A 25,611-nucleotide genomic window follows, 5' to 3' on the forward strand; every position below is an offset into this window, starting at 1 on the left:
GAGAAGGAATTTTGCTCTTGTAGCCCAGGCTGGAGCTCAGTGACACAATCTCAGCTCACTGCAACCTCCACCTCCCAGGTTCAAGGGATTCTCCTGCCTCAGCCTCCCCAGTAGCTGGAATTACAGGCGCCTGCAACCACACTCAGCTAATTTTTGTATTTTTAGTAGAGACGGGATTTTGCCACGTTGGTCTCGAATTCCTGACCTCAGGTGATCCTCCCGCCTCAGCCTCCCAAAGTGCTGGGATTACAGGCGTAAGCCACCACGCCCGGCCAACTGTCAACGTTTCTAGAGCACTCTGCTTTATGCTATTTCCAATTCATTTTGTGATTGCAGGCCAGGAATCTCACTTCTTTCCTTTTTATTTTAAAATAATTATGTGTTTACAGAAGAGATTCAATGAAGGTAGAGACAATACAGGTCTCATATACCCTCCACCAGCTTTCCCTAAAGGTAACATCTTACATTACGTGCCACATGTGACCAAACTAACTAATTTGCATTGCTGCAATGCTATTCAGAGGACTATGAGCCTTATGAAAATGTCACCATATTCTGAAATGTCTGTTATCTGTTCCAGAACCCAATCCAGGATCTCACATTACATTGGATTGTCGCGTCTTCATAATGTCTTTCAAAATGGGACAGATTTTCAGTTTCCTTGTTCTTTCACAAACACCACACTGTCTTGATTACTGTTGCTTTAATGGTAATTTCTAGACTCTGAGAGCTGAGGATACCGATACACCTGTGTGTTCAGTCAGTGGGAAGTGTGTACACTTTTCTGTATTTACAAAATATTTCAACACACTAATACAGACAAATGTCTGAAGCCACCTTGTCAGTCACCGTCTCTGTGAGATGAGAGGGGTCATTTTCAACTTCCTCCTGCTCTTTATCACCCACGTACAAGCCATCTCCACATCCGGTCCTTTCTCCCAAGTTAGTCGTGGCCCCACTCAGCCCTCTCCCTGGCTCATAACGTCTCTAACCCCAGCCACTGGCACGGCCCTGCAGACGGCTGCCCTACCTCCCGGGCCCCTTGCTCTGCCTTCCACCCTCCCAATCCATATACACACAGCACACATGAGAGGGCTCCAGGAGAGCCAGGAGAGGAATGGGGGCATGTAAGTAGCAGGACTGGCAGTGGGAGTGCCCTGGCAGGCAGCCCAGATGTCTGGGTAGCCACTGAGCCTTGGCTCCTGAGGGGATCAGCACCCAGAAGATGTTTATCCACCCCAAGAATGAGGGTATCACCCCTCCTCTAGTGAGGGCCCAGGTGATGGGTGCAGGCTGCTCTTCCCTAATCCCCTGAAGGGGGGAGCCCCGAGCAGCAGCAACCCCCACTGGAGCCAGAGTCAGGGCACACCAGCTGGGAAGGAGCTTGATCCCCACAGATAGAGGAGGGAGGGAGTCACAGGCAAGCTCCAGGCTCTCCCAAGAGGCCGCTCAGTAACCAGCTCATCTGATGCAGACAGACACTCGTCCCTATCCCTGTCCCTGCCACTGTCACACACCGGCACACACACCCTCCCCTCCTTCTCCCCTTGATCATCCACCTCCTGTGCCCCTGGCTCCTCGCTCCATCCCACCCCACTGACTGACCCTGTCCCTGCCCACCCTCACTTGGCCCAACAGGCACCTGCCCCATGTCAAAGCTGGCTGTGTGGGAGGTGGGGAGGCAGGGACACAGGGTGACACAAGGAGACCCACCAACAGGGAGTCCTGAGGTCACAGGGACCTAGAGAGGAGTTACCCATCCCTGCTGACCCCAAACACCTCCTCCTACTCTCCCAGGGAGAAACCAGCGCCATACCTATACCAGGCCTAATGGTTCCCTGGCAGACATCTCCTCCAGAACAGACACCTGCCTCCCAGCTCAGACCTGGAGGAGGGCAGGGGGCTGGAGGATGGCAGGGGACTGGAGAAGGGCAGGGGACTGGAGGATGGCAGGGGGTTAGAGGAGGGCAGGGGACTGGAGGGAGGCAGGGGGCTGGAGAAGGGCAGGGTGCTGGAGGAGGGCAGGGGCAGGGATCCCGGACAGGGCTTCAGACAGACTGAATTGGGAGGGCAAGAAAGAGACCAAGGGTGCAAAGTGAGACTCAGGGAACAGAGAAAGGGAAGGAATGAGGGAAAGACAGGGACGGGAGACAGGGACATGACACGGGAGACAGAGATGGGGGCTGCAGCCTCTGCATGGGGGATATAGGGACGGAGGAGAGGGCAGACGGGCTGGGGCATCCCTTGTGCTGGTTTTTAGATGCGGTTCCTGGGGTTTGTGAAAACAGCCGTCCTCCCAGGCCCCTGCTCTTCTGCCCCAATACTAGCCCCTGCAGCAGCCCAGCTGGAGAAACGAGGACCCGGCATGGAAAGACCCCAACCTCAAGGAGGCAGAGCACAGCCAGGGTGGGGGGCCCCAGCCCACCTGGGAAACCCGCCTGGCCCATTGCTGGGCACGGGATCTCACTGGTGGTCTCACATGCATCCTTTTGGGAATGGGATCAGGCCTGGGGGGTCGGCACTGGTGACCAGCACTCACGGGGACCGCCTCGGCTGACTGAGGTGGAGACAGGAAGGAGGACCGTGGTGGGACCCTCGACCTCCCCTCCCCACCCTGGAGCGCTGCCCCACAGCCCAACCAAGAGACAGGGAAGAGACAACCACAGCAATAGCAGCTGCGGAGCTCCACGGCCTCCCTCTGCCCCCTGGTGGCGAGAAGGAAGAAAAGCAAGAGCAAGTGCTGAAAACGAAAAGGAAACTAGCAGCAGTCCCAGCTACCACAATGGATCAGCCTCCATTTGGCCAACAGGTGACTCTACCCCAGGTCGGCCTGAGAGCACCCATCCCCCATCTCACCATTCTGCCCCAGTGCACTGGATCCTGCCTCTACCACTTCTTCCCTGCAGTGTCTTCGGTTCCCCCACCGCTGTGAGCCAGGTTCCCCCCTCCAGGCTGCTGGGCTGGGACTGAGTCACTTCTTCCCAGGCTGTAAATCCTGGGACTGCTGTGCAAGGCACAGTCACTAGGGACGGACTCAGGCAGCAGAGCCGCGCTCTCGTGCCCCAGCCAGTCAGGCTCTCCTGGGTGAGTAGCAGGGAGACCCCTGGAACTTACGGGGATAGAAGGGGAGTGATGCCAGGAGCCAGGGGAAAAAAAAATGCATGGCAGAGATGAGGGAGAGGAGGAGACACATGGAGCCGTTCATGGATTTCACACAGGATCTGGGCTGGGAGGGGCTGCCAAGACCGTCAGTCCAATCTTTGGTCTACAGGTGGGGAAACTGAGGCTCAAGGAAGGTGAGTGATTTGCCCAAGATCACACAGTGAGTGCGTAGCCAGGCCAGGATGGAGACCCAGGTCTCTGGACTCCTGACCCCGTCCTCCCTAAATCCCATGCCCCCCCCACCTCCCTCATTTACCTCCGTTTCCCTCTCCCCTCCCCTCCACTGTGTCCCACTGCTGTACCACTGCCACCCCACCCCAAACTCCAGCAGCCACAGCCCGGGAGGCAGGACACCTGGGTTTTCCACTCCATGCCTGGTCTTGACTCTAGGATCTCAGAATAAGGCCACCAGCTGTCAGGGCCACTGTGTCCCTCTCTGGGCCCCAGGACCCATAGGGAGGAGAAGAGGATGAGATCCCCCTAGAGAGAGAGGCAGTATTAAAACCAGGCGCCCTGCTCCCCACACCCACGCAGCATCTGCTCAGCCCCAGCCCTGGGGCCGCGCTTTACTTCTGCACCCTCTCCTCAAAGAGCACACATTTTCCATTCAGCTGGGGCCCAGGAAAGGATGAGTGGGTGTCTCGAGGAGAATGAGTACCCAGGCAAGGCTGGGGGAACTCCAAGGGGAAGGAGTGGACACCCCCAGGCTAGTGTCTACATGGCATGAGCCCTCATGGGGTCGCTCACACCAAGTCAGGACCCAGAACACAGGCCCTGTGGACACACACACCTGAGTTCAAATCCTGGGTACCTCTGTGATGTTGGATAAAAGACTTACCCTCTCCAACCCCCTGTTTCTCCTGGTCTAAAATAGAGTTAATAACCTCTAGGATTATGTGAGGATTGAATGGGACAACAACATCAAGTGTTAGCACAGTGTCATCATGCAGGGACTGCTCAATCTGTGGAGGCCACACCATCATCTTCACATGCTGGCCTACGAGATAGAGCTGGGATTCTCCCCCACTAGGTAACTTGCTATGTCACCTGAGATAAGTCAGTTTCCCTCTGTAGGCTCTGCGTCCTGCTTTGTGTAAGGACAGAGCTGGGCAGTGAGGCCGAGGGTCCTTCCTGGGCTCACAGTCCAAGTCTCAAGGAATCACATCATTTCCAAGTACCCATGGCAGAAAAGGGAGCCATCCTCAAGGTCACCAAAGACCTAAGAGGTGAGTGTGTCCTGCGAGATGTTCTGGGACTGAGTCGCAGGAGAAGTCAGGGTCTGGGAGCCCCTCCCTCAGCGGCCTCGCTACCCTATGCCTGACATCTGCCATCCTCCCGGCAGCTGCCGTCTCTGCCATCCTCCAGGGCTATGGGGATGGGCAGGGGCCAGTGACGGACACCAGTGCCGAGCTGCACAGACTCTGTGGCTGCCTGGAGCTGCTGCTGCAGGTGGGACCTTCTCCTCCCCTTCCCCATCCCTCTCCCCAGACCCAGATAACTGGTAGGACATTCCTGGAAAATCAGGGAGGAGCCACAGCCCCCTTCCTCACCATGCACTGTGTCATCTCCCTCTCGCTCCTGACACCTAACCTCACTCTTGGAGTTTGTCACTGCAGCCTGAGAAGCGAGGTGGGGCAAAGTGGGGCTGGAAGGGACCCGGGCCTGGGGGTGGGACCCAGGCCTGGGGGCAACCCCCACTGCTTAAAGCTTCAGAGGCATGGATGTCCTAGGACTGGCCCTTCCTGCTGCTACTCAGAGCCCCAACTATGACCAGCACTGCTTTTATTGAATACTTGCTATGTGTCAGGCTTCGGCCTCTATATGCCTGGCTTTATGCAGTCCTCACTCTCGCCCTCTGAGATGCTTGATGTCCACCCCCCAACACCCTGACACACATCTTCCTACTTCTCTGACTTCATCTCTCGCCACCCTGCCAGTCATCTACTGCACTCCAGCTCCCTGGCCTCTTGGATCTTCCTGGACCACACCAGTCATGCTCCCGCCTCGGGGCCTTTGCACGGGCTCTCCCCTCTACTTAGAATGCTCTTCCACTGGAATGCACAGCATGCTTTCTCAGCTCCTTCAAGCAGGAAGGCTTTTCTGGACACCCTAGATTTTCAACACATATGCCACACACGCCACACACCACACATACACACACCACATTTTCCATTCTCTTTCCTGTTTTATTTTTTTCTCTGTAGCAGGCATCACTATCTAACATACTCGATGCTTTACTTATCTCATCTGTTTGTTGTCTTAACTCCCCTATCAAGATGTAAGTTCCATGAAGTCAGTTTGTTCATAGTTGTATCCCCAGAACATAGAACAGGGCCTGGAATATAGTAAGTGCTCAATAAGGGCCTCTGAATGAATGAATGAATGAATGAGGACACTGAGGCTCAGGGAAGTCAAGCACCTTGCTTGTGGTCACACAGCCAGTAAGGACAGGGCTCGGTCTGGATGCTGGGTGTGTCTGCAGGAGCCCTCTCCTCCAGCACGTGTCCACTCAGCAAGCTAGAATGCAGGGCGTGTTCTAGGAGGAAGCATTTCTACACTTTCTTTGCCTCATTTTGGTTCTAGTTTGACCAGAAAGAGCAGAAGAGCTTCCTGGGGCCTCGGAAGGATTACTGGGACTTTCTCTGCACTGCCCTACGACGGCAGCGGGGGGACATGGAGCCAATCCACTTTGTCCGTTCCCAGGACAAGGTATCCAGGGCCAGGCAGCGAGAAGGCTGAAGGGGTGGGGGTGGACATAGGCCTGCCCCTTTTCCCCCATCCTGCTCTACCGACCATAGACCCCTCACCTGCTCTGCATGTCTCCTAAGCCCTGCCCACAGCACCCTTCCAGACACCCTTTTCCTCCCATGGCCTCAGGTCCCCCTATACCCTTCCCATTGCCAAGCACTTCCAGTCCCCTCTCTCTGTGTTTCCTGGGCGCCCTTTGTCCTAATGCCGCCCCCCATTCTGCCCCTGTGCACTCTGCAGTTGAAGACCCCTCTGGGGAAAGGCCGTGCCTTCATCCGCTTCTGCCTGGCCCACGGGCAACTGGCTGAGGCCCTGCAGCTTTGCCTCCTGAACCCAGAGCTCACCAGGTGGGGCTGCTGGGACATCCTCCTGCCGATGCCATTTGAGCCACTTTCCCTCCTTTGTAAAAGAGCCCTCTTTTACCCCCCATGGATGGCTTTCTATCAAGGGCAGTTACAATGAGAGTAATGAAGGAAAAATCAAGAGAGAAAGGGCAGAGGCAGGTTGGAACCCAGGAGTCCTGGGAGCATCAGGGTTCTTGGGCCTCCTGCTCCTGAAGGGCCACAACTCTGCCTGGGGAACAGCCTCATGACGGTGTGTAGTGGAGGTTGCTTCGTTGAGGTTGAGCTGGGGTGGGGGTGGTTGGGGCGGGAGGAATAGCACCAGGGTCAAAGGCCGAGGGTTCTGATCACTGTTAACACAGGGAATGGTATGGACCCCGGAGCCCTCTGTTCTGCCCAGAACACCAAGAAGACATCCTGGACTCTCTCTATGCTCTCAATGGGGTGGCCTTCGAGTTGGACCTCCAGCAGCCAGACCTGGATGAAGCCTGGCCCATGTTCTCAGAGTGAGTGGGTGCAGCCAGGAGGGAAGTCTCCTTTGACACCTGGTCCCATGGCCACCAAGGGTCCCAGGCAAGCCCCAAGCCCTCAGCCTCCAGCCCCGTCTGTCTCTGCCTCCTTTTGCTCCATGACTTTGGATCCTTCTAGCCCTCGATGCTCCCAGTGCAAATTCATGGCATAATGCTGCCTAGAATATGCACTCACTAACGACTTCCTGGGTGGTTGAGGTGGAGGGCTGGAGGATGAATGGATAGCAGGATTCTGGGAGGGAAAGTACAGATGAATGGAGGATGGGATGCATGAGGGTGGGTGGGCAGGAAGGAAGAAGTGTCATGGGATGAATGGGCGAGTGGAAAGATGGGATGCCTTCCATCTGAGGACCAAGCCCACCACTGAAGACAGGCCCAGGGTCCTCCTGCCTCTTTCACTTTCAGGTCACGCTGCTCCAGTTCCACCCAAACCCAGGGAAGGAGACCCAGAAAAAACAAACATGCCCCAAAGAAGGTGCCTCTGCCCTGCCTTCACTCTGAGTTGCCTCTTCCCCATCTCCTTGGCGTCCTCAGGTTGAGTAGAAACTGAGCTTCCCCCTCTGAGTGTACAGAGAGCCCTGACCCAACTGGACAGACAGAGCAAGAGGCCAGTGTGTGGAGCAGGGGGCTGGGGAGCTGCAGAGGAGGAGAGGGCCCCTATTCCTGGGGTGGCGGGGACACTGGGAGAGAAAGGGAACTCTAGCACCCTCTGCCGGAGCCACTGGGCCCAGAGGAGGAGAAAGTGCTATGGGGGGCGGGCCACTGAAAGCTTCAGGAAACAGATGAGAGAGACGCCCTCTGCTGAGTCCCCTGCACTGGACAATTGACAAATGACTCAGTTCAGTTCAAGAAGCGACTAAGACCCAGGTTGCTTGGTTGAATTCCAGCCCCACCCTTACAAACTATGGTTCTTGAACAAGTTACTTGTCCTGCCCCATAGGGATATTGTAAGGATGAACTGACACAACTCACATCCAGCACTGCGCAGGGCTCCTGGCTACACGCTCCCCGCATGGCAGTGTGTGGTCACCGTCATTGTTGTTATCATCATCCCACAAGCACATTTTGCACCCCCACCAGCTTCCAGGCACTGGGTACAGATACTATTAGTTCTCTGGCCCGAAAAGTTCAGGGTCTCTTCATGGAGATAGACCATTAAAAAAAGCATTGCAATATACAAGTTCAGTGTAAGTGACACAGAAATGAACGGAGGAACATGGGAGCACAGAGAAGGCTTCTTGAGAGGTCGCTCTTAGCTGAGTGTTGGTCTAGTAGAGATTTCCTCACAACCCTAAAACCGGGTATTATCATTCCCATTTTGCAGATGAAAAAACTGAAACACCAAGTGTAGTTCAGGAAGAAGGATTAAAGAAAAGGAGTGGGAGGAACTTAGGGGGAACCAGATCAATACCCAAGACCCAGGTGCAGGAGGGAGAAGGATGTGGGCTGGGGGAAGGGACGGAAGGACATCAGGATGCACTGCTGTCCCTCACCAGACCAAAGCATGGTGCTCACATCACCTGGGTGTTGCTAAAAGTCAGATTTGGGGTTTGATAAATCAAAGCTTCCAGTGAGAGGACCTGGTACCTGTCTATTTAGCAAGCTGACTAGATTAGCGCTGTGGACTAATCTAATGGCACCAGGTCAGTGAATTGGTGCTGAGAGGGACGACTGGTTTGGGGTCCTCTCCACAGATCCCAGCCACATATGGAGGGCCCAAAAATGTCCAGATTGAGGACTCACACACCAGTCAAGCCATCTGTCTGCAAGATGCACCGAGTGGACAGCAGTTGGCAGGGCTTCCCGGGTCCCAGCAACAAAGGCATCTTCCTTTCTTTTTGGAAAAGAAGGGGGAAAATTCCAGGAGACATAGGTACCCCCAGAGCATGTGGGAGCCAGAAGGGGAGGAGCTTCAGCTAGACCAGGAGGAAAGAGCCCCGTGGATTGAGATCTTCCTGGGGAACTCAACACCCAGCACCCAGGGACAGGGGAAGGGGGCTATGGGCACTCAGAAGGTGATAGGGATGGAGGCTGAGGGCACAGGGGTTCTGCTGGTTGCAGAGGGTCAGAGAACAACAGAGGGGACTCATGAAAAGGAAGCAGAGTGGAGTCATGTCCAGAGGCTGCTGATGCCCAGCCCCAGAGGGACCGTAGAGGGAGCAGTATCAGGGAGCAGGCAGGGGTCTGGGGCCTCTAGCATCCTGGGGGAGCCCTGGGTCCTTCAGGGACTCGCAACAAAGGAAGACTCTACCGTGGAGAATCCACAAGTGCAAACAGAAGTGACCCTTGTGGCCAGAAGGGAGGAGCAAGCCGAGGTATCCCTGCAGGACGAGATCAAGGTGAGAACAGTTGAGCTCCATACCTGGTTATTCGCCCCTCTCTGACCTGGCCCACAGATGAGGGTCTGCAATGGTAGCCTGGGACCATTCCCTCCCACTGGTCAATTTTTATTGGCCCATTCAGGATTATTGTTTGGGGGTGCCTTTGAAAGCCATACATTCTTCAGGTCCCCACAGTCCCCGCCTCTCCCTATTGCCCCACGCTAGACCCACTTTATTCGGCAATACTTCTTGCCCAGCCCCAGTAGGCACTGGAGTTTGAGATCCCTTCCCAGCAGTTCTTCCAGGCAGTCACTTCCTCTCTCCAGTTCCATATCCTCATAACGGTAAGTCTCTTCCCCAAATCTAAGTTCTACTGTTGCAGAGCCCACCTAGTTGCTCCTGTGGTAGATGCTTCTCCTGGAGGTCACTCAAAATTGTCACCAAGCCTTCCTTCAGCCTCCACCCAGGGACTTGCAAGTTTCTGAGTTTACAACTTCCACCCTTCAGTGAAGGAAGAAACAGTGGCCCAGGCTCACCCAGAAGCAGGGCCTAGGACAGAGCCAGGCATCACGGCTCTAAGCACTGTCCCCAGCTCTGCCAGGGCATGGCCTGGAGTCTCTTGGGAATGTTGTTCAGGTCAGCCCCGGCACTGGGGTCTCTGCCCTTCTCCTTCAGCCTCCTTCTCCCTTCCTTCCACCCCCCAGAGCCTCAGACTTGGGTTCCGGAAGGCTGAGGAGCAGGCCCAGAGCCAGGAGCAGCTGCTGAGACAGCAGGAGGGGGAGCTGCAGGCACTTCGGGAGCAGCTCAGCAGGTAACCTTGGCAACCCACAGCACAGGGCACCTAGAGGTGCTCCCTGAGTCCTGCTGTCAATCACAGCAAACCAGTGAGGTCTTGTGAGAACCTCCCGTGCACCAGGCCCTGGGCTGGGCACACCTTTGGGATCTGACGCCTGCAGGGCATTGCTCCTGATCCCAGGGCTCCACCCTCCCTCCTCCGTGCATCCCTTTCTCGTAGGTCTCCCAGAGCAGCCCCAGGAAAGGCCCCGCCTCCTGGCCTGCTTCCTTCCCACCCTCACCCCTGCCTCCCTCTGCTGCCTCCCCTGGGCAGCTCCTCTCTCTTTTCCACCCTCTCTGCCTCCCTACTCCACTGGGCTTCTTTCCCGCCTCTCTTTCTGTCTCCCTCTTTTACTCAGTTTCTTTGTGTCTCATTTGCTTCTTCCTGTTATGCCACCTCTCACCCTCTCATAATCATAGCTATCATTTACTGAGCATTTACTACGTCCCGGGCACTGCTGTAGGTACTTCTGTGTAACACCCTTATGAGATGAGTTCTATAGAACCCCCATTTTATAAAGGAGGAAGCTGAGGCTCAAAGATGCTGCACAATTCACCCACCATTGGCTAGTTAGCAGGGGAGCTGAGATTCAAGGCCTGCAGCTGACTCCAGAACCAGTGGGCTCAGACGCCCCCCTCAGGCAGCATGCCGGTGCCTGCACTTCAGTCTCCCTTTCTCCCGCTCAGTGTCTCTCACCATCCAGTGTCTTCATCTTCCGTCATCACATTGACCTCAGGGGCCCACAGCACACCGTATGTCTCTACCATCCCCGCTCAGTCCTCAGTCTCTCGGGTCTCAGTTTCTCTCTCTCTCTCTCTCTCTCTTTCTTTTTGTAGAGACGAGGTCTCACTACATGGTGCAGACTGGTCCAAATTCCTAGGCTCAAGCTTCAGCCTTCCAAAGTGCTAGGGTTACAGGCATGAGCCACCACACCCAGCCCATAATTTATTTTTTAAAGTCTCTTCTCGCTGCAGAGATCTTCCGTGGCCTGACTCAGCCTCTCTGTGTCTCTCTCCTGTGGTCTCCGGGTGCGTCGGTCTGCCCAGCTGCCCCTGTCTCTCCCTCCCACATAGCTAACACCTGCCCCAGGCCCAACAGACACCAGTTGGACCCCAGCAGGGCCTGAGTAGCTGTGATTCAGCCTGAATCACTGGGAAGCCTGCTGGCTGTCTGCTTCACCAGTGAGAGAGGCCCGGGAGCCCAGAAACCAACCCAAAAGGGCCCCCTGGGCTCCTACCACTCCACACTCAGCTAAGCACACAGTGTGGTCAGCAAAGGTTTCCATGATTCAGGGCCCAAATGACCATGGGGGTTCTGCCCACACAAATGTCTTCAAGGGTTCAAGATAGTCTGGGAGGAGCAGCTGGGAGGTTGTAGAGAGATGGCCTGGCCCTGGCTGCTCCCTTTGCTGGGGGCCCTGTCTCACAGACCACAGTGCTCCTGCCACCTGTCACTCATCATTCAGTCATTCCACAAACACTCTGTGCACCCACTCTGAGCCAGTCCTGTCCGAGGTACAGGAAATCCTCTCACAGACAAAACAGGCCAAACGCCTGCCCTCATGGAGCTTGCATTCTAATGGGGGAGGCAAAAAATATGATTAGCAAGTAAAGTACCTAGGATGTCAGATTGGAATAAGTTTTAAGAAGAAGACATAAAGCAGACAAAAGGAACGGTGTGTGTTGGTGTGGTATTTTACGTTTTAATAAGGTAACATGGCCAGGGAAGACCTCCCTGAAAAGGTGACATTGACCTAAAGACCTGAAGGAAGTGAGGATCAAGCCCTTTGACTATTCGGTAGAATGTTCCAGGCAGCAGGAACAGCAAAAACAAAGGCCCTGATGGGGGATGGGCAGAGCAGTTTTAGGAACATCCAAGGAGGCCTTCCGGGCTCCAGTAGAGTGAAGGAGGGAGAGGATGTGGGAAAAGGTCAGGTGAGCCAAGGAGGCAGGTTAGGGAGAGCCCGCAAGGTCATCGGAAGTGCCTTGACTTTGACTCAGAGGAAGATGGGAGCCACTGAGAGCTCAGAGGAGGAGAGGGACGTGACTTTTTTTAATGTCAAAAAGATGTTTACATGCTTTTTCAAATGCTTAACAATTAAATGGTTTTTAGTATATTCAAGAGTTATACACCCACCACCTCAGTCAATTTCAGAACATTCCCATCTGCCCAAAGAGAAACTCTGTACCCATTAGCAGCCACTCCTCATTCCTTTCCTGGCTCTAGGCAACACCAGGCCACTTTCTCTATAGATCGGCCTGTTAGAGGCTGGCATGTTTTTTGTTGTTGTTGGTTTTTTTGTTTTGTTTTGTTTTGTTTTGTTTTTGTTTTTGTTTTTGAGACAGAGTTTCACTCTTGCTGCCCAGGCTGGAGTGCAGTGGCGACATCTTGGCTCACCGCAAACTTTGCCTCCTGGGTTCAAGTGATTCTCCTGCCTCAGCCTCCTGAGTAGCTGGGATTACAGACACCCGCTACCACGCCCAGCTAATTTTTTGTATTTTTAGTAGAGATGGGGTTTCATCATGCTGGCCAGGCTGGTCTCAAACTCCTGACCTCAGGTGATCCACCCACCTTGGCCTCCCAAAGTGTAGAGATTACAGTCATGAGCCACGGTGCCTGGCTTGATGTGTGTTTTAAAGGCCCCTTGGAGCTGGCCTGTTAGCAGGCAAATTGAACACAGAGAGTCCAGGGAGGACCCTGCCGTGCAGGGGAGAGTGGGGGTGCTCAGACTGGGCTAGCGGCATGGAGCGAGGAGAAGCTGCTGGGCTTTGGATGAAGTGTGAAGTAGAACTTCCTGAGGAATTGGATATGCTGTCTGAAAGAAAGAAGTTGAGAATGACCTTGAGCTTTTTGACAGCTGAGTCACCATTAACTGAAGTGTGTGGGCTGTGGGAGGGCAGGTTTGTGGGGAAAGTTCAGAGCTTTGTTTTGAACACATTATGTTTGAGATACCTGTTAGACATGTCAGACGGGGGCTGCTGGGCAAGCAGTTAAGTGTGGAACTCAGGAGGAAAGTGTGGGCTGGGACATCAATCCTGGAGTCCTCAGAGTAAGGACGGTGAGTAACAGCTGACCCTGAGGCTCAGAAGAGGATGTGCTACCCTGATGCCTGGGAGCCAGGGAGCTAAGGACAAAGCTCACTCCCGGGAAAGGAGCCCGTTGGGCATCAAGCTGGCGATGAGTTCCTCAACACAGAGAATAGAAGTGCCGAGGGACCCATTCATTCCACGGACGTTTAGTATGCGTCTACAATGCCATGAGCAGGTGTGGTGAACAAACTTGGCCCAGCCTGCCCTAGAAGACCTGGGACAGATAAACAGATAGCAATCCCATGGCAGGCAGAGAAACAGATAGCAATCCCATGGCAGGCAGAGAAACAGATAGCAATCCCATGGCAGGCAGAGAAACAGATAGCAATCCCATGGCAGGCAGAGAAACAGATAGCAATCCCATGGCAGGCAGAGAAACAGATAGCAATCCCATGGCAGGCAGAGAAACAGATAGCAATCCCATGGCAGGCAGAGAAACAGATAGCAATCCCATGGCAGGCAGAGAAACAGATAGCAATCCCATGGCAGGCAGATGAACAGATAGCAATCCAGTGGCCATTGGATGGATGCTAGGGAAAAAAACAAAGGCAGGGAAGGGCGCGGAGAAAGACAGGATAGTCATTCAGACTGGGGCCAGGAAGTCCTCTCTGAGGTGACATTTGAGCAGAAGCCCCAACCACATGAAAGACTGGTTGTAAATATCTAGTGAGAAGTGCCGTGGCCAGGGGAATGGCCGGAAGACATGCGTTTGTGGACAGGCAGGCCAGAGGCATACGGGGTGTGGCTGAGCAGAGGAGAGAGGGGCAGAGCCGGAGCCAGGGGCCTCAAAGGCAGCGTGAGGCGCTGGAATTCTTCTCTGTGCTACCAGAGGCTGGGGTAGGGTTTAGAGCAGGGGCGTTTCTCCGTCTGACTTCTGTGTTTAAAGGCTCACTCAGGCTGTGGTGTGGAGGACAGTGGAAGGGTGGTAGAAGTCCTGCGCAGAGCACAGGCTGGGGGCAGAGGCAAGCCACAGCCCACCTGAAGGCTGCAGGCCCCAGACAGGCCCGTGGGGCTGTGAAAACGGACTTTGGGCTGAGACATGGGGCTTCCAACACCCACCTCAAAGCTTTCTAGCTGTGGGCCCCTGGGGACAGTGGCCTCCCTCTCTGGGCCTCAGGACCCTGATTTGCAAAAGGCAACGGTGGGATAGCTAAGGTTCCTCCTCCCAGCTCAGATGCTCGTGGGGCCATCTTTCCAAGCAGGTGAGTGTCCTCTGTGCTTGGAATAAGACCTTGAGCAAAAGCAATTAGGACAAGCATCAGCCAAAGACGTCCTCAGGATGGGGAGCTAGGCAGATGTCACATGTCCCCCAATCCCTGCACAGCAGCACTGAGCTCCTTTGAGGCCTGCCAGGCTCCATCAGCATCCTTCACTCCCTCCCTCCCACCTGCTGCCCACTTGGCACCAGTGCCAGGAGTCACTGGTGATCAGGGCCTTACCTGGATGAAGGTGTAGGGAGGCAAAAAGAGTTTTGATCTGGGCTGGCCTGTGTCCAGATTTCTGCCCCCTCCACTCATCAAGCTGTGTGACCCTGGGCAAGTGTCACCCCCTCTCTGAGGTTCTACTTTTCTCTCTTCTAAAATGAGGATTATATTATCTGTCTCTTAACATTGTGAAAACTAAATGAATGGGGCTATGAAACACTAAGCTCAGGCCTGGCATATAGTAAGTGCTCAGTAAACTAATTCCTTCCATGTCCCCTCGTGTGCTAGGAGTATCCATCACCCCCTGATTAAAATACTTCAGAGGCTCCCCATTTCACTGAGATTAACATCCACTTTTCCTGGGCCACTGACAGACAGCTCAGGTCCTGCCCACCTCCCCACTCTTCTGCCTTCCCTGCCCCCCACTGCCCTTTGTGGCAGCCCAGATTCACTCATCTTCTTTCAGTTCCTCAAACAAGCTCAGCAACTTCCAACTTGCAGACCTTTGCATGTGCCCATGCCTGGCTCTATATTGCTGACTTTTCATCTTCTGGGTCAGCTTCCATTTCACCTTGTCTGAGAAGCCTCTCGAAGAACCCTCCCTGGTCTCTGTCTTAGCCTCTCCTTTGTCTCTGTCATAGCACTCAGTTTAGTTATTTTACAAGTCTATCATTTATTTTACCCCTGCCCCAAACACTGTAAGATCCATAGGCTCTGCTTTATTCCTGGCACCTAAACATCCCTTGGCACACAGTAAGTGCTAAGTAAGTGTTCTCTCCCACCCCAGAGACACATGTACACACCACGGTGATCATATTAGGGGCCCAGGATCACAGGGCGAGTAAACTGGCTCAGGAAAATTAAAGTCAGCAACTAAGAAATGAGGTGCCAACAGACTAGAACGTTCATTAAAATTAAAAACATGGCCCTGCTTCGTGCCTGAGCACCAGAACGCTTTGGTGTGACTGAACTCTTTGGAAATGTCAGTGGCTGGGCTGCTGACAGTTTGATGTCATGGCCCACCCAACTTTCTTCCCTGCAACATGCTAAAAGGGGGTGTTTTAAAATTACATGTTCAATTCATTGTCAAGCCTCTTGCAAGCCTCTTCCCCTCAAACACGCTCAAGCCCCAGGACACACACTGGCACAGACACGTACTTGCATCCCAAGTGCCGGGACTCTCACCCACGCCACCTGCCGTTGCAATACCCTCCCAGCTGAGCCAGGGGCCTCCCAACTGAGCGAGAGGCTGGGCCCTGGGGCCAGGTCTTTTTTATTTCCAGTCCAGTGGTCTTCTTGGAACCTTTCAGAAAACCACTACAGACAAAAAGAAAAACCAAGAGTGGAGCTGAGAAGCCGCCAAGCCCAAAACTAAAACAAATTTAGGAAAGCCATATTTTTACTATTACTTTTTTAATTGAAAAGACAATGTAACATAACTTTTTTAAATATTTTAAAGCAAAACATCACCCTAAATCCCTCACTGCTCCCCTTCCACACAGAATTATTTCCAGCTGGGCACCGACCATCCAGCCTGGGTTCCCAGGCGTCTGCCTTCCCTCCAGAGAGCTGCCATGATGTTGACCACACCTTTCAAGAAAGTTACATTTTAAATGGAAATGTTTAAAAACAAAGCCCGGAGGAGGAAATGTTGGCTCATCCCCTCCCTCTAAAGGAACACTCAAGGCAGGGCCCTGTTTTCATTTCTCTGAATGGTTGGTGAGGAGTCAGTTCATAGGTGTCAGGCCACACACAGTGTGCAGTTCAGTGTGTGGTGTGTGCTTTGTATGTGTGTGTGTAAACGCACACACATTGTGTGCATGTTGTGTTGTGCGTCTGCATTATGGATGTCTGTTGTGCGTGTTGTGCAAGTTTGTGTTTATATGTTGTGTTGTTTGTGTTCTGTTTTATGTGTGTGGTGTGTGCATTATATATGTGTTGTGTTGTGTGTATTTTGTTGTGTGTGCATTATGTATGTTGTGATGTGTGGTGTGTTGTGGTGTGTGTACGTATTGTATTATATGTATAAATTATATGCGTGTAGCATTGTAAGTGTGTCTTCTGTGTTGTGTGTATGTGTTCTGTTACACTATGTGTGTATTAGGGTGTGTGTTGTGTTGTAGGCATGTGTGTGCTGTGTGTTGTGTATATGTTGTGTTGCATTTTGTGTTGTATTGCATGTGTGTTGTGTTGTGTATGTGTTGTGTGTGTGTTGTGCGTGCATGTTATGCATGTGCATTGTGTTGTGTGATTGTGATTGTGTGTGGTGTGTACAATGTGTTATGTGTGCATTATGAATGTGTATGTAGTGTTGTGCTGTGTCTGTGTATGTTGTGTTGTATGTGTTGTACTGTGTGTTTTGTGTTGTGCACATATGTTGTGTTTTTGTGTTGTGTTATGTGTATGGGTTACATGTGTGTTGTGCATATATTGAGTTGTGTGTATGTGTTATGCTGTGTGTTGTGTATGTGTTGCATTGTCTATATGTGTTGTGTGTGTGCCGTGTGTTGTATTGTGTGCATTATAATATGTAGGGGGTGTTGTGTGCTGTGTGTTGTATTGTGTGTGTTATAATACGTAGGGGTTGTTGTGTTGTGTGTATTGTCTTGTGTGTATATGTTGTATGTGTTGTGTATATGTGTTCTGTTGGGTGTTGTATCTGTTGTTATGTGTTGTATTGTGTGAGTGCATTGTGTGTGCTGTATTGTGTTTTGTGTTGTGTGTATGTGTTGTGTTTTGTGTGAATGTTGTTATGTGTATGGGTTATGTTTGTGTTGTGTTGTGTATATGTTGAGTTGTGTATGTGTTGTATGTATGTGTTGTGTGTAGTATTGTGTGTGTTACAATGTGTGGGGGGTTGTGTGTGTTGTGTGTATTGTATATATATGTTCTGTTGGGTGTTCTGTCTGTTGTGTTATATTGTATTATGTGTATGCATTTTGTGTGTGGTGTGCTGTGTGTTGTAGTGTGTGTGTGTGTGTGTGTGTGTACTTCAGCTGCCGGGGGCATCACCAGCGTCTCCCATGCGCTCCCTATCCGGAAGAGGCTCAGCCTAGCTCAGGCACAAAGGCTGAGCTTTGCCCCCTGAGAACTTAGTCTTCCTTCTGTACCCAGGTGTCAGGAAGAGAGAGCCGAGCTGCAGGCACAGCTGGAGCAGAAGCAACAGGAGGCTGAGAGGAGGGATGCCATGTACCAGGAGGAGCTTGGAGGGCAGCGGGACTTGGTCCAGGCCATGAAGAGGCGGGTGTTGGAATTGATCCAGTAAGGACGGGGACAGTGGGAAAGGGGAAACAGATGGGAGAACGGTAAGGGATGTGGAGCCTGGAGCGTGAAAATTCTACTCCACTACTCACAACTCCCAAGCAGGGTTCTAGACCTTTTATATAAGCTAACCCTTCTGTTTCTTTTAGCCACTCCCTGCTGTTATCCCCATTTTACAGAAAAGGAAACTGAGGGTCAGAAATAAGGCAGACTTGGCCGGGCGCAGTGGTGCACACCTGTAATCCCAGTACTTTAGAAGGCCAAGGTGGGCAGATAATGAGGTCAGGAGTTCAAGACCAGCCTGGCCAATGTAGTGAAAACCCATCTATACTAAATATACAAAAATTAGCCGGACATGGTGGCGAGTGCCTGTAGTCCCAGCTACTTGGGAGGTTGAGGCAAGAGAATCACTTGAACCCGGGAGGCAGAGGTTGCAGTGAGTCAAGATCACACCACTGCACTCCAGCCTGGGCAACAGAGTGAGAATCCATTAAAAAAAAAAAAAAAAAAGCAGACTTAGTCACCTAGGATACATAGCATATAAATTGTATAGAGTCCCCTGAAAATAATGCACACCCCCGCCCAGACCCACCCCTACATACACACGCCTACTAAGGTTAGGGAGGAGAAAGGAACCATGGGTTGAGAAGGAATTGGGAGAAGGAGGAAAAAGACACCAGGGAGAACCCAGAGGTGATCACGTGTCCTACACCTGCCTGCCCACGGGACTTCCTCAGACCCTGGGCCTGTGGACCTGCCCTGGGTCAGCTGTCCTAGGTTCCAGACGCTGGGCTCACCAGGGTCAGCTCCAAACCACTAAGCTCACTGAGAGATGGGGAAGATGCGGAAAGCATAGTTCCTGCCCTTTAGTTGAGCAGAAAGAGAGTTCACATACATATGTTATCCTCTCATACAGTTCAGGAAACAGGAGACCAGTGGACTCAGGTTCCATTAAAATTTGAAGGTTGCTCAGGGTTTTTTGTTTGTTTGTTTGTTTTTAACAGAGTCTCACTCTGTCACCCAGGCTGGAGTGCAGTGGCGCCATCTCAGCTCACTGCAACTTCTGCCTCCCGGATTCAAGTGATTCTCCTGCCTCAGCCTTCCAAGTAGCTGGGACTACAGGTGTGTGCCACCATGCCGGGCTAATTTTTGTATTTTTAGTAGAGATGGGATTTCACCATGTTGGTCAGGCTGGTCTTGAACTCCTGACCTCAAGCAATCCACCTAGCTTGGCCTCTCAAAGTGCTAGGATTTCAGGTGAGGGGTCATTTAGAACTAAATCCTCTTACACAATATCCAAATGGTATTAAGGATGAGAAAAAGGAGACATCAACTTGGAAATGACAAACAAATAATTTAAGGAATAGTTCCTCCAAAGAATTTACTGTCAATTGGGAGGAAGAGAGATATAAAAAGTGAAGTATTGACCTCATGAAAGAATTTAAGGTAGCCAACAATAAAAGACGTATATATGTGATTGTTAAAAAAAACTAGAAAATTAAATGGAACATGGCCGGGTGCAGTGGCTCACAGGCCTGTAATCCCAGCACTTTAGGAAGGCGAGGTGGCTGAATCACCTGAGGTCAGGAGTTCGAGACCAGCCTGACCAACATGGTGAAACCCTGCCTCTACTAAAAATACAAAAATTAGCTGGGCATGTTAGCAGGCACCTGTAATCCCAGCTACTCAAGAGGCTGAGGCAGGAGAATTGCTTGAACCCGGGAGGCAGAGGTTACAGTGAGCCAAGATCGTGCCACTGCACTCCAGCCTGAGCGACAAGAGTGAAACTCCATCTCAAAAAAAAAAGAAAGAAAGAAAATTAAATGGAACATATAATAGAAAACAAAATGTATATATCCCCAAAGTGTTAGGATTAGGGTTAGCATTAGAACTCAGCACTGAGCATATTGGTAGCAGGATCAAAAAGGGAAAGACAGAGTGACTAAATCTCACTTCCCATCCAGAGAAAATATACTAGTTCATCAGCACTAGTTTCCTAGTGCAAAGGTGATTAATCACGGGTTCTCAGGCAGGAGACATTAAACTGTGTAATACAATGTCCCCGGCAGAAGCTTATGGAAAATACGACCCTAAGCAAAAAACGAAAAGAAAAAGGAAAAAAAAAATAGTCACCAAGGTTGACTTCTGCGTCAGGATGGTGGACTGCCCACATCTTATCTATTCTCCATCCTGAAATTTCTCTAAAATGACTATAAAAGACTAAAACTTAAAACGGAGAGAAAAGTAGAGAAGCTAACCACAGAGGAGAGATATCAGCTAATTTCCAGAAGCTGGAAAATGGATGGAGAAGTGGATACTGTGTGAAGCCCAAGTTTTTTGTAGGATCCAGAGATCCCAGAGCCACACATGGCAGAAGTGAGATGAGGGAAAAAGCCATTAGAAAGAGCAATCCATACCTGCTGCCTTCTGCCTGCCTCCCCACATGCAGAATATCCAGCACTCAGGGGCCTATCTCCCAAGCAAATGATCAAAAGATCCTTCACTAAAGGAATTCAAGTTCCCCAAATAAAAGACCAGTTTTCTGGCATTTGGGTGTCTGGTTGTAGCAGGTAGCTCCCTGCCCAGTCCCCACTAAAGGGAAGCCACTAGTCAACCATTCCTGTCCACTATTCAGAGCTCTAAACAGATTTTGTTGCCTCTTTCTTACACATAAAATGACAACCAAGGATCCCCAGATACTTGAGGAGAGTCTAAAATATAAAGGGAAGAGATGAAGATAAACAAAGGAAAAAGATCCATCTTCCATGAAACAGGATGCCATAAAAAGCATCTGTCAAAAGACGAAAAACATTCTTGGAAATTAAAAATTAGATTAAAATTATGATCACTGAATTTCTTTCAATTCACTAAAATGATTAGAAGAGAAAGATGAGGCAGTCTCTTAGAAGGTTAGAATAAAAAGCATAGAGAGATGGGAGTCGGGAGAGAAATAATCAGACATACAGATAATCAGTCTCTGAGTTCCAGTGTCCTTTCTAACTGTGAGGAGAGAAACAAATGAAACATAGCAAAAATTAAGATGTGAGAGAATTCCCTAGCTCTGATGGACACAGATCTTCAGATCTGAAGATTTCACTGAGCAAAGAAATGAAAAACAAAACAAACAAAGCCCACAGTTAGATACATCATTATGAAATTTCAGTAAGACAGATAAGGACAATGCCCTAAGATTGTCTAGGAAAAAAGACAGATCACCTATAAAAGAAGTAGAATCCAACCACTTAAACAGTCTATAGTGCAATTCTTTTCAATTCTGAGAAAAACTGACTTTTGCCCTAGAATCTTGTTTCCAGACAAACCATGAATTAAGTGGGGGAGGTGGTGGAGTAAAGACATTTTCACATAGACAGATTTTAGAAAATTTGCCTCCCACATAGCCTTTCATAGGAAGTTAGTTGAGGATGTGCTCCAGAAAAACAAGGAAGTAAGCCAAGAAAGGAGAAGATGTGGAATTCAGGAAAAAAAAAAAATAGCTCTAGCCTAGGAGAGAAGAAAAGGGAATTCCCAAGATGACAAGTGGGCAGCAAGCCCAGGGAGCAGTCAATCTAGACTGTAGCAGAAGGACCAAGGACCCAGGAGGAAGGTCTCTGGGGAGAAAGGGAATCAAGAGAGCACCTGAAATGATGAAGAATTGGGAGGAAAATAATATGTTAAAGGCAAGTAATGCAAGGAACAAAGAAAGGCAATTAAAAATTCCCAGAAAACCAAAAGCCTTCCAGGAAGGAAAATGTTGCAGAAGACATCTTAGCTCTTTGGGAAGAAATATGTATATATATTATCTAATAATGTAAATATTATTCATTAATTTTTTTCAATGTTAGAATCAAGTTGAAAGCAAAGCACAGAAAGCAATTATGTAATTATAGAAACAGAACATAAATGCTACCACTTAACAATATTATGTATAGAATAGAATCCAATAGAATGTTCTATAAAGGTTGTATATTTATGCTGTCCAGTATGGTAGCTGGTAGTCACATGTAGAGATGGAGCACTTGAAATATTGAGCTGGTGCAACTAAGGAACTAGTTTTTATTTTATTTATTAATATTTTAATTAAATTAAATGTAAATAGCCACATGTGGGGTAGTGGCTACCATTTTGGATGCTGTGAGAAAAGATGGCGAGTTAGAAGGTGGAGGAAAGAGGTGAGATGAAAGGAAGAGATGCTGCATCATCATATTACAGAACAGGAGTCATAAGGATACTACCCATAGTTAGTAGATGAAGAAATAAATATGTGAGTATATTCTGTAAAAATTACAATGGTAGGCTAGGCACAGTGGCTCATGCCTGTCATCCCAGCACTTTGGAAGGCCAAGGCAGGTGGATCTCCTGAGCTCAGGAGTTTGAGACCAGCCTGGCCAACATGCTGAAACCCCATCTCTACTAAAAATACAAAAATTAGCCAGGCGTGGTGGCACATGCCTGTAATCCCAGCTACTTGGGAGGCCAAGGCAGGAGAATCACTTGAACCCAGGAGGCAGAGGTTGCAGTTAGCCAAGATCATGCCACAGCACTCCAGCCTGGGTGACAGAGAAAGACTCTGTCTCAAAAAAAAAAAATTACAATGGTAGCCAATAGAGGAACCAAAAATAGGACTATAACTATGTTAGCAGGGTGAGTTAGTGAGGATGGTAATAAATAAGCTAAATCCTCTGATATCAAAGGAAGGAGCTCTATAGAGAATGTTCTCTATTGGTAAACAAAGAAGGAGATATAGGAGCAGATTACTTAAATTTGGAAGTAATCTCAAGAAGAGAAAGCAAAAAGATGTCAGAAATGGTTTGCCACTGAGAACGAGAAAGAGAGGGGAGGCCTTTTGATATGAGCACTTTTGTACGATTTTATTTTTAAATCATGTGTATGTATTATTTTGATAAAAATTTAAAACAACCCGTCTTCCTAAATATCCTTACAAGAGGGAGTGAAGGTGGGGAATGGTGGTTCATGCCTGTAATCCCTGCACTTTGGGAAGCTGAGGCAGGGTTCAAGACCAGTCTGGGCAACGTGTCGAAACCCCATCTCTACAAAAGATTAGCCAGGCAAGTGCCTATAGTCCCAGCTACTCAGGAGGCTAAAGTGTGAGGATCACCTGAGCCCAGGAGGTAAAGGCTGCAGTGAGCTGTGATCATGCTACTGCACTCCAGCCTGGGCAACAGAGTGAGATGCTCTCAAATAAAAAAAAAAGAAGAAGAAGAAGAAGAAAGAAAAAAGCAGTGAAATTAGTTTTGCAAGGGCATACATGTAAATAAATACAAGACAGTTTGTACTAAGTGCCAGATAAGAGACAGTAGGCAAGATGTGCTGTAAGTGTCTGGAGCAAGAAACCCCAGGGGCCTCTGTGATCAGGGAACACTCCTTTGTGCTTAAATAATGGGTCCTTAAATCATGGGTCAAGGTTATTTTGGGCGAAGAGGAGGCCAGGTGTCAGATGCATTCTGATCTCTTGTATGTATGTCTCACTGTCTCTTCATTTCTCTCTGTCTTTCTCTGGCCCCTGTGTCTCTTTCTCTATCTCTCCATCTGTCTCCATATCTGTCTCTCTCCCTCTGTCTCCGTTTTCTTTGTCTCTGCATCTCTTTCTATGTGTGTGTCTCTCTCCCTCTATATATCTCTCAACTTCTCTATGTCACTCTCTGTCTCTCTCCAATCCTCTGGCTTCCTCTTCCTCTCTCTCTCTCTCTCTCTCTCTCCCTCTCCCTCTTTCCCCTTCTCTCCACCCCTCTCTCTCTCTGAGTAACCATCTTGCTCAGTCCATCTTTGTATCCCTCTCCATTGCTGTGACTCTGTCTTTCTGCATCTCTGCTCTCGTTTCTGTCCCTGTCTCTGAATCTCTTTTTATTTCTGTGTGTGTCCATGTGATTCCCTCCATCACCCTCTCTGTCTCTCTCTTCTTCTCTGTGTGATTCCCTCTGTTCCTCTCTGTCTCTCTGTCTGGGCCATTTCCCATTTCTATCTTTTGATCTCTGTCTCTGTCTGTGTCTCTTCACCTTCATCCCCCATCAGAGAGAAGGACCGCCTGTGGCAGAGGCTCCAGCATCTCTCTTCCATGGCCCCTGGGTGCTGTGTGGCCTGTAGCAAGATCTTTGGCCGATTGTCTCGGCGGTATCCATGCAGGTAAAGGGAAGGGCACAGAATCCTCCCTCTGGGACAGCCCAGTTTCCACAAGCTGACAGCACCCACCCACTCCAGGGAAGGGAGGGACACAGGAACTGGGTGTTTATAAAAGGCCACTTACAGCTGGCCACTCATTCTACCACATCTGGCTTCCAACACTAAGCAGAGCCATGAAGGAGAAGAACAGAAGGGTCAGATAAGGAGTGGGGTCTGGCGGGGGGGATTGGGTCCCCCTCCAAGAGCCGATTGAGAAATGGGCCTCTCATCTGGAAGGGAGCATCTGTACAGCGTAAGCTGCTCCCCTCCTTCCTCTGTGAGCACAGTGCTAGGACCAGCCTTGGGAGAGAGGAAAGTGAGCCACCAGGAGAAGCTGTCATGTGGAGGTGGAGGCTCTGGAGGGGTCAGCATCAGGACACCCTTCAGGATAGGGGAGACCACCTGAGACAGACCAAGGGCATTCCACTGGGAGATGAGAGACAGATGTCTCAGGTGGACCTGAAGATGCTGGAACTCCATGACCTCAGCACCCACTTGAGGAAGTGCCAGCTGCAGAGGCTGCCCCAGGCTTTCCTGCCTCTGCTTTCCAGGCTCTGCAGAGGCCTTCTCTGCCACACTTGCTCTATGGATTACAAGAAGAGAGACCGCTGCTGCCCACCCTGCGCCCAGGGAGGAGAAGCCCAGGTCACCTGACCAAGACCAAGACCAGCCCATGATTGGCCTCCCACCCGCCTTCCCATCCCACTCAATCCACTGCCTGCCCATAGCTCTTCCCAGCCCTCTTGTTTGTCCAGTCCTAATTCTAGACACTGGAGCTCTAAGGCACCAGCACTTCTGTGGGCAGCGTAGGATGTGGGGAGTGGTTCCAGCCCTGCAGCTACCACAACGAGCCAGGTGACTTTGGCAAAGCCCTCAGTGCTCAGGGCTTCTTCTCTAACGTTAAGAGTCGAGCCCCATCCTCTCTAAAGTCCCTCTGGGCTCAGCAAATCCATGACTGTAGATAAGACCCCAGCAGCCCTGACATTTCTCCTCCACACTCCCCACTCACCCAGCAGTGGTGCCCACCCTTCCTGATTCACGAGAAGTGAAGCCTGCACTGTCTTGGGCTCTCCAGCAGCTTCCTGTCTGGAGTCAGCTTCAGGGATCTGTGTTTGTGTTGCTGTGTTTCTTTTTATGCTTATTGAAGGACTACTGACATACGATAAACATCACAGAGTGTACAATTTGATGAGTTTCGATTTTAACAAACACCAATGAAACCATCTTCATAAACATATCTATCCACCCCAAAGTTTCCTTGTGCGCCTTTGTGGCCCCCCTCCCTTCTCTTCCCTCCATACCTAGGCAAACACTGATCTGCTTTCAGTCACCACAGGCTAATGTGCATTTTCTAGAATTTTATGTAAGTGAAATCATACAGTATGCCCTCTTTATTGCCTGCTTTCTGCTCAGCTTAATGATGTTGAGGTTCGTGCCTGTTGCTACATATATCAAGAACATATTTTATTGTCGAGTGGTATTCCACCACGTGGATATGCCACAGTTTGTCTCTACATTCACCTGTGGATGGACATCTGAGTTGTTTCCAACTTGGGGCTATTACAAATAAGATTCACATGAGTATCTGCTGACATACACTTGTTTCTCTTAGGTTTCTCTTGTGTAGACATACACTTGTTTCTCTTAGGTAAATACCTAGGAATGACATGGATGGGTCATTATGTTTAACTCCTTTTTTTGAGATGGAGTCTCACTCTGTCAC

The 25,611-nt window shown here is 50.4% G+C and overlaps 1 protein-coding gene across 3 annotated transcripts; it reads left to right on the top strand.

Annotated features, from left to right (window-relative positions):
• The first annotated feature begins 2,763 nt into the window (after positions 1-2,763).
• On the top strand, positions 2,764-25,134 carry RUFY4 (RUN and FYVE domain containing 4). 3 transcript variants are annotated; one of them, XM_063645102.1, is made up of 14 exons: positions 2,764-2,824; positions 2,907-3,084; positions 3,219-3,296; positions 4,237-4,388; positions 4,505-4,611; positions 5,746-5,871; positions 6,151-6,257; positions 6,614-6,757; positions 7,187-7,256; positions 8,476-9,120; positions 9,807-9,913; positions 17,565-17,711; positions 23,742-23,852; positions 24,440-25,134. In XM_063645102.1, exons 4-14 carry the CDS (start codon positions 4,343-4,345, stop codon positions 24,540-24,542), a joined length of 1,713 nt encoding a protein of 570 aa, XP_063501172.1. In that variant the 5' UTR covers positions 2,764-2,824; positions 2,907-3,084; positions 3,219-3,296; positions 4,237-4,342; the 3' UTR covers positions 24,543-25,134. The 3 variants fall into 3 exon arrangements, with proteins under 3 accessions (XP_063501172.1, XP_063501171.1, XP_063501173.1); XM_063645101.1 differs by having other exon boundaries at positions 2,771-3,084; XM_063645103.1 differs by lacking the exons at positions 3,219-3,296; positions 4,237-4,388; positions 4,505-4,611 and having other exon boundaries at positions 2,771-3,084.
• The last annotated feature ends 477 nt before the right edge of the window (positions 25,135-25,611 follow it).

Source organism: Symphalangus syndactylus, chromosome 8, assembly GCF_028878055.3.
Source record: "Symphalangus syndactylus isolate Jambi chromosome 8, NHGRI_mSymSyn1-v2.1_pri, whole genome shotgun sequence".
Lineage (NCBI taxonomy): Eukaryota > Metazoa > Chordata > Mammalia > Primates > Hylobatidae > Symphalangus > Symphalangus syndactylus.

Coding starts and splice junctions, on each gene's coding strand:
- RUFY4 (XM_063645102.1), top strand. CDS start 4,343: ATGGCAGAAAAGGGAGCCATCCTCAAGGTCACCAAAGACCTAAGAG. Junction 9,914..17,564: donor CTTCGGGAGCAGCTCAGCAG/GTAACCTTGGCA, acceptor TTCTGTACCCAG/GTGTCAGGAAGAGAGAGCCG. Junction 17,712..23,741: donor CGGGTGTTGGAATTGATCCA/GTAAGGACGGGG, acceptor ATCCCCCATCAG/AGAGAAGGACCGCCTGTGGC.